The sequence below is a fragment of the Bubalus kerabau genome, chromosome 21, assembly GCF_029407905.1.
Source record: "Bubalus kerabau isolate K-KA32 ecotype Philippines breed swamp buffalo chromosome 21, PCC_UOA_SB_1v2, whole genome shotgun sequence".
Classification (NCBI taxonomy): domain Eukaryota; kingdom Metazoa; phylum Chordata; class Mammalia; order Artiodactyla; family Bovidae; genus Bubalus; species Bubalus kerabau.
Genome location: NC_073644.1, coordinates 25,364,595 through 25,378,034, shown reverse-complemented (window position 1 = coordinate 25,378,034; position 13,440 = coordinate 25,364,595). Strand labels below are relative to the sequence as shown.

General features: G+C 40.4%; 1 protein-coding gene across 17 annotated transcripts in view; it reads left to right on the top strand.

Moving 5' to 3' along the window:
• DTNA (dystrobrevin alpha) overlaps nucleotides 1-13,440 on the top strand; it is a 317,537-nt gene that overhangs the window by 200,067 nt on the left and 104,030 nt on the right. For all 17 annotated transcript variants that reach the window (XM_055559506.1, XM_055559513.1, XM_055559505.1 and 14 more), the window contains one exon: nucleotides 8-221. In XM_055559506.1, the coding sequence (XP_055415481.1) occupies nucleotides 8-221 (214 nt within the window). The remainder of the gene's footprint in view (nucleotides 1-7; nucleotides 222-13,440) is intronic.

The window sequence follows — 13,440 nt, the reverse complement described above, 5'->3', positions numbered from 1 at the left end:
TCTTTAGTGCACCTGGTGGACATTTGGAACGTCATAGAAGCATTGAGAGAAAACGCTCTGAACAACGTGGACCCAAACATGGAGCTCAACGTGGCCCGACTGGAGGCTGTGCTCTCCACCATCTTTTACCAGCTCAACAAAAGGATGCCAACCACACACCAAATCCAGGTGGAGCAGTCCATCAGCCTCCTGTTAAACTTCCTGCTGGCAGCCTTCGATCCGTAAGCTCCCTCTGAAATGTCTGTGACTCTCTGCGTGTTCCGTCTCCCCTTCCTCTTATCCTTCTTGGTCTTTATTCCAAAGAATATTCTGGAGGAACCAACTGCTGCTTTTTTCTTGTTCAGATACTTATCTCAATAGAGTTTCTATGTGTGTAACATAAATTTTAAATGCTTTGGAAAAGACTTAGAGCGTAAAATGGCACCACAGGAAACTGGGGACACTTGTATTTTATGTGCTGACCTTTGTTTAATTCATCCTACACTTCCTAGAAGCTACGGACACTTGGAAGCGTCACGTGGTGGCAGGTCTGTGGAGCGATTTAATGAAGCGTGTTGTGGAGGATGTTTTTAACTCTCTCCTTTGCAAATCGTCTAAGACAGCACTTCTGAGGTGTCATAACAAGACCCCAGAGCAAACAGAGACGTTGAACAGGCTTCCTTCCTTGACTAGTCTAGTAAAAATAGCTGTGACTTGCATTAAACGGACTGGTCCATAATGTACCACGTAAAACAAAATGATGCCTTTTCACGCACCACAACTGAAACCCAGCCTCATTATCTTAAACTTCCCCTCACAGACTCAGAGAATTTCAGAGCTGTCTGAGATCTTAAAGGTCGTTCTTCCAAACTTCTCATTTTACTGGTGAAGGACCCGAAGCACAGAGAGATTGTCACTTGTCCAGTGACGATCAGCACAATAGTGGCAGAGTGGGGACTTAGGGATTCAGCTTCGATTTCTTTTCCCAGGCACATGTGGCAGCCCTGGAAAATGTAAAACCTCCCCTGAATCCCATTATCAGATCAAAATTTCAAAAGGGCTTTTGCTGATAGCCCCTAGGCTAGATATAGGATCAACACTTCCAATTTCACTCCTCGTTTTGAATATTAAAAAGGAAAATCACTAGCTTGACCTTTCAGCAATCCCTTTTAAGACTCTCAGAAGATATTGCTTATTCTCATTGTCTAGCCAAGGCTTGGGAGTAGTTAAGCCCAGCACTGGAGATGTTCCAGCCAGGCTGTCATTATGCCACTCACAAAAGTCACCAGCTGTCACTCTGCAACCTAGCATGCTGATAGGATAGTTGGTGCTCAGGTTGACCAGTAGGCATTATTGTCTCTGTGTTTATATTTTGAGAAACTCTCAAGTTGAAATGAGCAAGCAGCCCAGCCTCATAAATTCCATTTATCTTAGTCTGTGCAACCTTCAGAACTGATGTCCTGCTCTGGACTCATCACTGTGGTAGTCAAGAGGCAGGGCTGGGAAAGGAAGCAGTGGTTCCACATGACAGGCAGCAGAGTGGAACCAAGCCATGGAATTTCTGTAACAAGACCATGGCAGCTTTCAGACCTGTTGCTAAAGCCTTCAGGAGGCTTATTTTTTATAAGTGTAACGGGGGAAAATGTAAACAGAAAGAGGTAATTTCCTGCTACCTCATGGGGTATTGCTAGAGGATTCATAAGGAATCGAAGCTAAAAAATAATTTGGGCCAACTCTGAAAATTCAGAAATGGGGCCAAATTAACAATAAGGGTGGGGGATGTTGTGAAATAGATGGAGCTTAAACTAATAGATTTGTCACTTTTTGGGGGAATATCAGGAAGAGCATTTCAAAAAGCCAAGCTGTAAATGTTCTCTAAATAGCTCTGATAATGTAGCTGAATCATTTGAAGATTGTTGGATGCTAAGCTAAGAAGGATTATACCAAGATAAAGAGTAGTTCACACTGATGTTCAGAAGAAATATTTGGTTCCTAATCTTCTTACTGATGGGAAAGTCCCTGGTGTCTCCTTTCAGTAATCTCATTGTAGTAGATTTAGAAACACATCCACACAGAGAAATCTCACTGTAGAGATTCATACATGCATCCATCTAAAAGACAGACCCCAGTCTCACACACTTCTGCATTCTCAGAGCCAATGAGTATAGGTCTACTAAAAAACAAGTTTTCCATCTGATGGATTTTGAAATTTTAGACACTGTGAGTGCCTCTCATAAGGAAGTCCACTACCTGGAAATATAATTTACAAGTGAATATAAGAATAGAAACAAGAGTAAAATGAAAGTTCTATTCCAACTCTTCTGATAGTATACTTCTAGTTATCCAAATGAGATCCAGGATGGAAATCCGATGTCATTTCCTACTACCTGTCCCATAACTATATGCAAGTATTTATTTTTTATTGAACTATAGTTGATTTACGATATTGTATTCATTTCTGAGGAACAGCAAAGTGATTAAGTTATACATATACAGATATTTCTTTTTTATATTCTTTTTAATTATGGTTTATCATAGGATACTGAATATACTTCCCCATGCTAGACAATAGGATCTTGTTGTTTATTCATTCCATATATAATAGCTTACATCTGCTAACCCCACCCTCCCACTCCATCCCTCCTCCAGCCCCTCCCCTTGGTAACCACAAGGGTAACAGACCCTTGGTCTGTTCTCTATGACCCTCAGTCCATTACTGTTTCATAGATAGGATCGTTTGTGCCATATTTTAGATTCCACATATAAATGATATCATATTGTATTTGTCTTTCTCTTTCTGACGTACTTTACTTGGTATGATAATCTTTAGTTGCATGCATATTGCTCCAAATGGCATTATTTTACCGAAGTATTTAAGGGAGGACCCGAGTATTTAAGGGAGGCTTCTCTATCTTGGTAGGCATGAATGAGCCTCATAGTGGTAGATCAATGATGTGCTTCTGCTATTACAGAGTCACTGAAATGTTTAGGAGATTGTCCCCTCATTTGCTATATTTTAATTGCTCATATTAAAAGAAAAATGAGGAAAAATGTATAATAAGTTAGAGATGCCATGAGATTCTGAACTCTATAGTGGTACTGTTTTTAAAAAAATTGAAGCAAATACAGAAATTTAATCCCATGAAGAATAAGAACTTGCATTCAAAGAAATATGGCTATTATTTCACTTGTGCCTTAAAGTTCACCAGCCTCAGCCAGTTGAACTCTGCCAAGAAATGAGGATCAAGACCCACTTGACTTAGATGCACCCCTGGGAACCAGACTTACCTTCCCACAACCACAGTTCCCCCAAAATAGCACTCTTCCATTTCTCTCCACCATCCTCCCCCAACCACCTGGATCTCTGTTCTCACACAGGCATGCTTGCCATAGACTGTAATCAGTTCCCTGGTTTTGAGGTTTCTCTGCTCTTTGGCCAAGTCAGCCCCATGATGCAGTACATCACTGCATACATAGGGTGATTCATAGACCTCAGGAGTTGGCATTTGCCTCCAATGCCTGGACTTCCCAGGTGGTGCTTGTGGTAAAGAATCTGCCTGCCAGTGCAGGAGACATGAGACAGTGGTTTGATCCCTGGGTCAGGAAGATTCTGGAGGAGGACATGGCCACCCACTCCAGTATTCTTGCCTGGAGAATCCCATGGACAGGGGAGCCTGGCGGGCTACAGTCTATGGTGTCACACAAAGAGTCAGGCACAACTGAAGTGACTTAGCATGGCATGGCATGGCCCACAGATGCTTGCCATTCTGTCACTGAATAGGCAGTCGCTTCAGTCTAGAAGGTTTTCGTTTTGACCACTTTCCTTCTAAAGATGGATGCTTGGAGGGATATCACCCAGTGGGCTATTACCTAACAACTTCCAAGCATACTGTTTCCATATCTGGAAGCTTTCTTCTCTGAGTGTCTCTAGGGAAATGGAAAACTGTGCCTGAGAAGCATGGGAAAGGGATCTCAGAAGAGGAGAGCAGGGGCTTAGAGGGAAGAAGAATGCAAGGAAATAACCAGAGGCTTGAGCCCATCTCTTCCTGTCTCTGCCCTTCTGTGCTCCTCCAGGAACCCACCTGCCTCCTTCCTTTATCTGCTGGCAGGAGCCTTCCCTGAGGCTCTTTTCTTCATAAGCCAATAACTCTAACTCGACAGCACTTTCCTCTCACCTCTTGTCCATATCCCAGTGGGGGAAAAATCTCCTTGAAGTGTTCTAAAGCCTTCTACTGTTATTACTTTTTAGGCAATTGAAAGTAACAAAAAGAAAAAAAAAATACATGACAGAAAATTACAAGATGAAAATAATTCTCTTCTTTAAAAAGCAGTTTTACTGAGGTACCATGGTTACCTTGAAAATAATCCTTCAAAGTCAATCACGTGTGGCCTTTTGGAGAGGTGGGGTTATAGACACTGATACACTGTGAAGCCCTTCACCTCTCGTGGTGGAGCTGCTCATCTTTTGCCAGGGCCCACTGCTCCTTTCATGTGACTCTGATGGTCTCTTAGAGTGGGGGCCTCTCCGCTTGTGTGACTGCCTCACACAAGCTACTTTTAAGTCTTTTTCTTTGTATGCACAGCATCTGAGCCAATATCCAGCTCACAGTGCATCAGTGAGTGAGTGAATGAATGAATGAAAATCAGAGGTTGACTTTTCTCAACTCTTATCACACTAATTTCTTTTTATTCTTTTTCTGAGATGCAGTCAGTTCAGTTCAGTCACTCAATAGTGTCCAACTCTTTGCCACCCCATGAATCGCAGCACGCCAGGCCTCCCTGTCCATCACCAACTCCCGGAGTTCACTCAGACTCATGTCCATCGAGTCAGTGATGCCATCCAGCCTTCTCATCCTCTGTCGTCCCCTTCTTCTCCTGCCCCCAATCCCTCCCAGCATCAGAGTCTTCTCCAATGAGTCAACCCTTCGCATGAGGTGGCCAATGTACCGGAGTTTCAGCTTTAGCATCATTCCTTCCAAAGAAAGCCCAGGGCTGATCTCCTTCAGAATGGACTGGTTGGATCTCCTTGCAGTCCAAGGGACTCTCAAGAGTCTTCTCCAACACCACAGTTCAAAAGCATCAATTATTTGGCGCTCAGCCTTCTTCACAGTCCAACTCTCACATCCATACATGACCACAGGAAAAACCATAGCCTTGACTAGATGAACCTTTGTTGGCAAAGTAATGTCTCTGCTTTTGAATATGCTGTCTAGGTTGGTCATAACTTTCCTTCCAAGGAGTAAGCGTCTTTTAATTTCATGGCTGCAGTCACATCTGCAGTGATTTTGGAGCCCCAAAAAATAAAGTCTGACACTGTTTTCACTGTTTCCCCATCTATTTCCCATGAAGTGATGGGACCAGATGCCATGATCTTCGTTTTCTGAATGTTGAGCTTTAAGCCAACTTTTTCACTCTCCACTTTCACTTTCATCAAGAGGCTTTTGAGTTCCTCTTCACTTTCTGCCATAAAGATGGTGTCATCTGCATATCTGAGGTTATTGATATTTCTCCCAGCAATCTTGATTCCAGCTTGTGTTTCTTCCAGTCCAGCATTTCTCATGATGTACTCTGCATATAAGTTAAATAAACAGGGTGACAATATACAGCCTTGACATACTTCTTTTCCTATTTGGAACCAGTCTGTTGTTCCATGTCCAGTTCTAACTGTTGCTTCCTGACCTGCATACACATTTCTCAAGAGGCAGATCAGGTGGTCTGGTATTCCCATCTCTTGAAGAATTTTCCACAGTTGATTGTGATCCACACAGTCAAAGGCTTTGGCATAGTCAATAAAGCAGAAATAGATGTTTTTCTGGAACTCTCTTGCTTTTTCCATGATCCAGTGGATGTTAGCAATTTGATCTCTGGATCCTCTGCCTTTTCTAAAACCAGCTTGAACATCAGAAAGTTCACGGTTCACATATTGCTGAAGCCTGGCTTGGAGAACCCTGAGCATTACTTTACTGGCGTGTGAGATGAGTGCAATTGTGCGGTAGTTTGAGCATTCTTTGGCATTGCCTTTCTTTGGGATTGGAATGAAAACTGACCTTTTCCGGTCCTGTGGCCACTGCTGAGTTTTCCAAATTTGCTGTCATGTTGAGTGCAGCACTTTCACAGCATCATCTTTCAGGATTTGAAATAGCTCAACTGGAATTCCATCACCTCCACTAGCTTTGTTCGTAGTGATGCTTTCTAAGGCCCACTTGACTTCACATTCCAGGACGTCTGGCTCTAGGTGAGTGATCACACCATCGTGATTATATGGGTCGTGAAGATATTTTTTGTACATTTCTTCTGTGTATTCTTGCCATCTCTTCTTAATATCTTCTGCTTCTGTTAGGTCCCTACCATTTCTGTCCTTTATTGAGCCCATCTTTGCATGAAATGTTCCCTTGGTATCTCTAATTTTCTTGAAGAGATCTCTAGTCTTTCCCTAAATCCTCCTTAATCTCCAGTCTGTATAGTCAAGGCTATGGTTATTCCAGTAGTCATGTATGGATATGAGAGTTGGACTATAAAAAAGGCTGAGTGCCAAAGAATTGATGCTTTTGAATGGTGGTGTTGGAGAAGACTCTTGAAAGTCCCTTGGACTGCAAGGAGATCAAACCAATCCATCCTAAAGGAAATCAGTCCTGAATATTCATTGGAAGGACTGATTCTGAAGCAGAAGCTCAATACTTTGGCCAGCTGATGAGAAGAGCCAACTTATCGGAAAAGATCTTGATGCTGGGAAAGATTGGAGGCAGGAGGAGAAGGAGATGACAGAGGACAAGATGACTGGCATCACTGACTCAATGGACATGGGTTTGAGCAAGCTCCAGGAGATGGTGAAGGACAGGGAAGCCTGGTGTGCTGCAATCCATGGGGTTGCAAAGAGTCAGACACCACTGAGCAACTGAACTGACCTGAATCTCCAGTCTATTATTACTAAACCTAGTAGGTCTAAGTTTGCTCTGTTACCTAGACTCATATCCTCTGTTTTCAATTCTTGCTCCATCTAGAAGCACATGAGATGCCCACGGTTACTAATGTGGGGGATCCCATTTTCACAAAAGACTTCAACACGCTTCTCTTTACCCCGTTCCCACTTCCCTGGGAAACACTAAGATCAATTTTCATCAGGTGACTTAATCTCATTTCAATTCAGGAGACTCCCTTCTTGGCACAGTTCCTCATAAAGTAGGTTATGTGATGGGGGTCTTACTTTTAGCAAATATTATTTGCACATATATTTAAAACTCCAAAGTTGGACAATGAGATGTATTCTAAGAAACAGTGATTTTCTCTTTTTTTAATATAAATTTATTTATTTTAATTGGAGGTTAATTACTTTACAATATTGTATTGGTTTTGCCATACATCAACATGAATCCACCACTAAACAGTGGTTTTCTTATTTGGAAGATTGATTCTTAATGCCAATTCTCCAATGATAATAATAACAATATTATAATTGTAATAATAGCTAAGAGGTACTCAGCAATTACTGTGTACCAGCAATCTTACTGGTTTGCTGCTGTATTATTATGATTTTCCAGGTTGAGTAAGTGATGAAGCTGAAAATAAAAAGATTAGATAATTTACTTCCTATTAGATGGGTTAAGTAGGGGAAAATCATTTTATTTCAGGCATCAGTTTAAGTTCAGGTATATCAGTTCATGCTTTCCATTTTATCTTTTTATATGAGAATTAATGTGTTTTTTCCCCTAGACTTACCCTGTTTATTACAGGATATTATTATTATGCTCACATTCCTAACCTTTCTAGTTTGCAGTATTTAGACAAGTTGACAAAGTGTATGTGAAAGAGATATTTGGACTTAACAAGTTTTACATTGTAGATTTAGAGTCAGTTCTACAATAGCCATCCATAACTCCATATTCATCGTGTAATAGTCTTTCATAGAGAATACAAAATTCTGGAATTTTCTTTTGACATTTTCTTTTGACATATCAAACCTTGCTGAGCCATTTGAATATCCTTTCACACTGCTGAGCCCCCAACACGATGGAAAGTACCATGGCATAATTTCAAATGTGTGAATATGAAATAATCCTGGAACTCTGCCAAAATCCTTCTGCCTTTTGAGTTTTAAAAATGATTCTGATGTTTAATTCAAGATGCGCTACCAAATACACCAACAAAATGTGTTGTTCACGTGTGAGGCTCTATGGATGTGTGACAATGAAGGATAAAGAAAAGAGTCATACGAAACCAAATGTTCTTCTCTTAGCTTATGATTATGTATGTGGTGAGCACTCCATCTTTAAAACGTACTTGTCTTGGTGATTTTTTTCTTAGCACATCTTAAATCCAAGGTATCCACATTCTTTACTCACTAAAATTTTGTTCTGATGAAAAGTACTTTGCTCCAACACTCCTACATGTTGTGAAAATGGAAGCTCTTTCCAAAGAATTTTCATAGTTGTAGATAAATTGAACATCCTTAATGTCACTCGTCTTTCTGTTGGACACACTTGGGTGAGTGGCAGGTAGGATTTCATGGGAGTGAGGGAGAGATGTCAGCATGTTTGGCCCCTTCTAGTCTCCGTTATGGACAAACTTCCAGCATACTCGCCTGGCCCGGTGCTGTCAGGGTTCTTTTCCTGAATGTTTTGCTAACATTACGGGGAGCCCAAAGTGATGCCAGGGCCAAATAAGGGATTCTATACATCCACATGTTAACTTCACTCTCCCCAAAACAAGAGTAATTATGTATATGACCCCTTCTAAATTCAACATATCACATGTCTGCACAATCTAATATTAAGACCTATAAAGTCAATCTTTGCAGTTTTCCTCAAATAGTATTGCTCAATATAATACTTAAGTGGTAAATCATAATATTTCACTTGTGCATTTGTTCATTTAACTTGTATCAAGAACTCACTATGTTCTAGGTGCTATGATAAGCTGGAGATAATAGATGAGTAAGACATGAACCTTGCCCATAAAATGTGTTGTATTAAAATTAACAAGTTTTGACTCTTTCTCCCCAGTAGATGATGAGGAAAAGGAGGGTAGGAGTCATGCCTTATTTGCCTTTATATGCCCAACCTCTGAGGCATTGCTAGTCAATATTTATTGAGTTAATAAATGCATGATCCACATGAACAAAATAATTTCCAGATAGAGAAACATGTTATCACAGAGCCACGCTGTGGAAGACAGAAGAAGAAGCAATTCTCTCTGTGAATTAAGCCACCAAAATGTGTGAGGAACAGAAGCGTGAGAGCTGGACCTCTGCTTGTCATAAATGCTTGCCAAATGCTTTGGTAAAATATGTTGGTAAAAGAAAAGCTTCTAGTTTTAGTATTCTTAAATTAAGAAATAATTCCTTGAGCCTGCTCAGAAAACAGTCAGTCAGAATTCAATCTCTTTCAGGGACTTGATATTTGTCATCAGTTCAGTTGCTCAGTCATGTCCGACTCTTTGCAACCCCATGGACTGCAGCACGCCGGGCTTCCCTGTCCACCACCAACTCCCAGAGCTTGCTCAAACTCATGTCCATAGTGATGCCATCCAACCATCTCATTCTCTGTTGTCGCTTTCTCCTCCTGCCTTCAATATTTCCCAGCATTAGGCTCTTTTCCAATGAGTTGGCTCTTCGCATCAGGTGGCCAAAGTATTGGAGCTTCAGCTTCAGCATCTGTCCTTATTTCCTTTAGGATTGACTAGTTTAAACTCCTTGCAGTCCAAGGAACTCTCAAGAGTCTTCTCCAACACCACGGTTCAAAAGCGTCAATTCTATGGCACTCAGCTTTCTTTATGGTCCAACTCTCACATTCATACATGACTACTGGAAAAACCATAGCTTTGACTAGATGGGCCTTTGTTGACAAAGTAATGTGTCTGCTTTTTAATATGCTGTCTAGGTTTGTCATATTTTTTCTTCCAAGAATCAAGTGTTTTTTAATTTCATGGCTGTAGTCACCATCTGCAGTGATTTTGGAGCCCAAGAAAATAAAATTTCTTACTATTTTCATTGGTTCCCCATCTATTTGCCATGAAGTGATGGCATGCCATGAAGTGGGACCGGATACCATGATCTTGTTTTTTGAATGTTGAGTTTTAAGCCAGCTTTTTCACTCTGCTCTTTCACTTTCATCAGGAGGTTCTTTAGTTCCTCTTTGCTTTCTGCTGTAAGGGTGGTGTCATCTGCATATCTGAGGTATTGCTATTTCTCCCAGCAATCTTGATTCCATATTGTGATTCATCCAGCCCAGCATTTTGCATGATGTACTCTGCATATAAGTTAAAGAAGCAGAGTGACAATACACAGCCTTGATGTACTCCTTTTCCCATTTGGAACCAGTCCATTGTTCCATGTCCAGTTCTAACTGTTGCTTCTTGACCTGCATACAGATTTCTCTGGAGGCCACTCAGGTGATCTAGTATTCCCATCTCTTTAAGAATTTTCCACAGTTTGTTGTGATCCACACAGTCAAAGGCTTTAGTATAGTCAATGAAGCAGAAGTAGATGTTTTTCTGGAACTCTCTTGCTTTTTCTATGATCCATTGGATGTTGGCAATTTGATCTCTCTGGTTCCTCAGCCTTTTCTAAATCCAACTTGAACACCTGGAAGTTGTTGGTTCGCATGCTGTTGAAGCCTGTTCTCAGTTCACATACTGTTGATACTTGTCATGGGGTCCTCTAATTTCAAACAGGAAACTCTCTCGGGAACTAGGAGAAATGTTTTATTCTGGTCTGTTGACCTGAAACAAACTACCAGTTATTTCTCTGAAAGAAAAAAAAAAAAAAAGATTTATTTGGGATCAGCAAGGAATTGCTATTTGAGGTCTGCAACCCTGGAGAGTCCCCACAGGTCTAGGAAAGAATACTTTTATAGAGGGCAGGAAGGGAGGCAGAGTGCATGGCTTTTCATTGACTGGGTCCTTGCCAGGAAGGAGGAGGAGTCCTCCTGTTGGCCTCTTATCATCACAGGGTATAAGAGCTCCCCCTGCTGATGTCTATGTAATTGAGGTTTCTGTTTATTAAATTTTTACAGTTCCAACTTCAACCTACTACCCCAGACCTATCAGTGTTTATTTGTTGTTTTTTCTTCTGGTCAAAAGTAGATTTTCCTTCCCAGACAACTTTTTCCTAAGAGTAATATCTCTAGGTTAAAAGAAGTCAGTTTATCTGTTTGTATTGTTGTTGCTCAGTTGCTCGGTCATGTCCGACTATTTGTGACCCCAAGGACTGCAGAACAGCCTGGCTTCCCCGTCCTTCACCATCTCCCAGAGTTTGCTCAAACTCATGTCCATCAAGTCGGTGATACCATCCAACCATCTCATCCTCTGTCATCCCCTTCTCCTCCTGCCTTCAATCTTTTCCAGCATCAGGGTCTTTTCCAATGAGTCAGTTCTTCGCATCAGGTGGCCAAACTATTGGAGTTTCAGCCTCAGCATCAGTCCTTCCAATAAATATTCAGGGTCTGTTTGTATAGTCATAGGAAAAACCCTTATGTAAAGCACTTACCCATTGTCTATGTTTGATGAGTCAAACTGTGAAGTAATGCGTGTCTTTAAGACAGACACTCTACCAACCTCCACATATATATGTTAACCAAAGGGTAAACACTTTCCTTTTTCCATTTTCAATCAGACTTCCCTTGGGAAAATTTGAAACTTTTCAGACTGAGCAAAATATAAAAGGAAATAAACAATTTAAAGAAACATTGATTGCTGAGGTAATTTTAGTTTCTACCTATGATAATTTGCTGGTTCCCTTACATATCCTTTTAGGTGTTAATTATATACAATATAACAATTTAATTGGGTATGTTTTTTTCTATGAAATTGGTTATCTTCTGATGTCAAGCTAGAATAGGAAAGTAAAATTTGAAGAAGCAACAGCTTCAGGGTAATTGGCTTAAAATGGAATCTATTTCATGATTCCCAAAAACAAATAATGGAGAGTAGGGGGAAATGAGTAAAATATGTATGTGCATTGTGTTCTCACTCTCTTTTGAAAGAGAAAACAGAAGTCAATGTTTGTTTTACTTAAAGAATTATAGGCTGGTAGTAAACTTATTTTTAAAGCTTTTACTATAACTTTTACACTAGCAACTTTCATTCACAAAGAAAAGCTTATGTGATCATGTCACTCAACACGGATTCTAAGGCCCAGTCCAGCCCTAAAAATCAGCAATTCTAATGGCTACACTGTATGCTGTATCCATTATACACTGTGTGTAGTACATATACTCTCAAGCACATTTGGCTCTGTTGCCTCTCTATTATTTTTAATTTATTTTTTATTGAAGTATATAGTTGATTTACAATGTTGTATTCGTTTCTGGTATATAGCAAAGTGATTCAGTTATATACATATATATCTATATTTCTTTTTCATATTCTTTTCCATGTGGCTTATTACAAGATATTGCATACAATTCCCTGCTATACAGTAGGGCCTTGTTGTTTATCTCTCTTATATATAGCAGTGTGTACCTGCCATTCCCAAATTCCCAATGTATTCCTCCCCCACCTCCTTCCCCTTTTGGTAAACATAACTTTGTTTTATGTGTCTGTGAGTCTGTTTCTGTCTTGTAAATAAGTTCATTGATATCATTTTTTAGATTCCATATAGAAGTGACATCATCGGTATTTGTCTTTCTCTTTCTGATTTATTTCACTTAGTATGATAATCTCTAGATCCATCCATGCTCCGGCAAATAGCATTCCTTCATTCTTTTTTATGGCTGAGCAATATTCCACTGTGTATATGCACCACATCTTCTATATCCATTCACTTGTTGATAGACATTTAGCTTGTTTCTATGTTTTTGCTACTCTAAATGGCACTCCTGTGAACACTGGGGTGCATGTATCTTTCCAAATTAGAGTGTTTCCAGATACATGCCCAGGAGAGGGAATGCTGGATCACATGTTGTCAGCTCCCTCTTTCTTGAGGTGCCAGTCTGAACTACACATTAAACTGAAGTTATGCTTCTGGCATAGCTTTCCATAAAAGCAAGGCAAGATTTTCAACTTTTTCTAGTGCTTCTCTCTGTGCTGCCCGCTGCAGTATTAGGAACAATCTACATTTTTCATCCTCAGCACACACAGGCAGATCTGCTTCCTGAGTTGCAGCCAACAACCAACATTCCATGTGCGCCATTTCACCACTTTACTCTGGAAGCATGTGTGTGCAGAACTCACTTTGGAACAATACATTGCTTTCCTGCTCATTTGCCCAAGACTCCTGGGAATTGCGCATTATTCATCCTCGAGAGCTTGACTTTTCACTTTTTAGATACCCAAGGGCTGTCACTGACTGTTCATGAGTCAAACTGCCCCAACTAGGGAGGATTTCTAATGAGAACAGCTCTTACATTCTCCATTTGGGATGTACCAACTTCTCCCTAATTTTTGATCCCTGCATCAATGCTAAGTCTTTTTTCACAACAAAATAAAGACGCTGATCCTAAGGTGACTTTGTTTAAGTGATAGTGT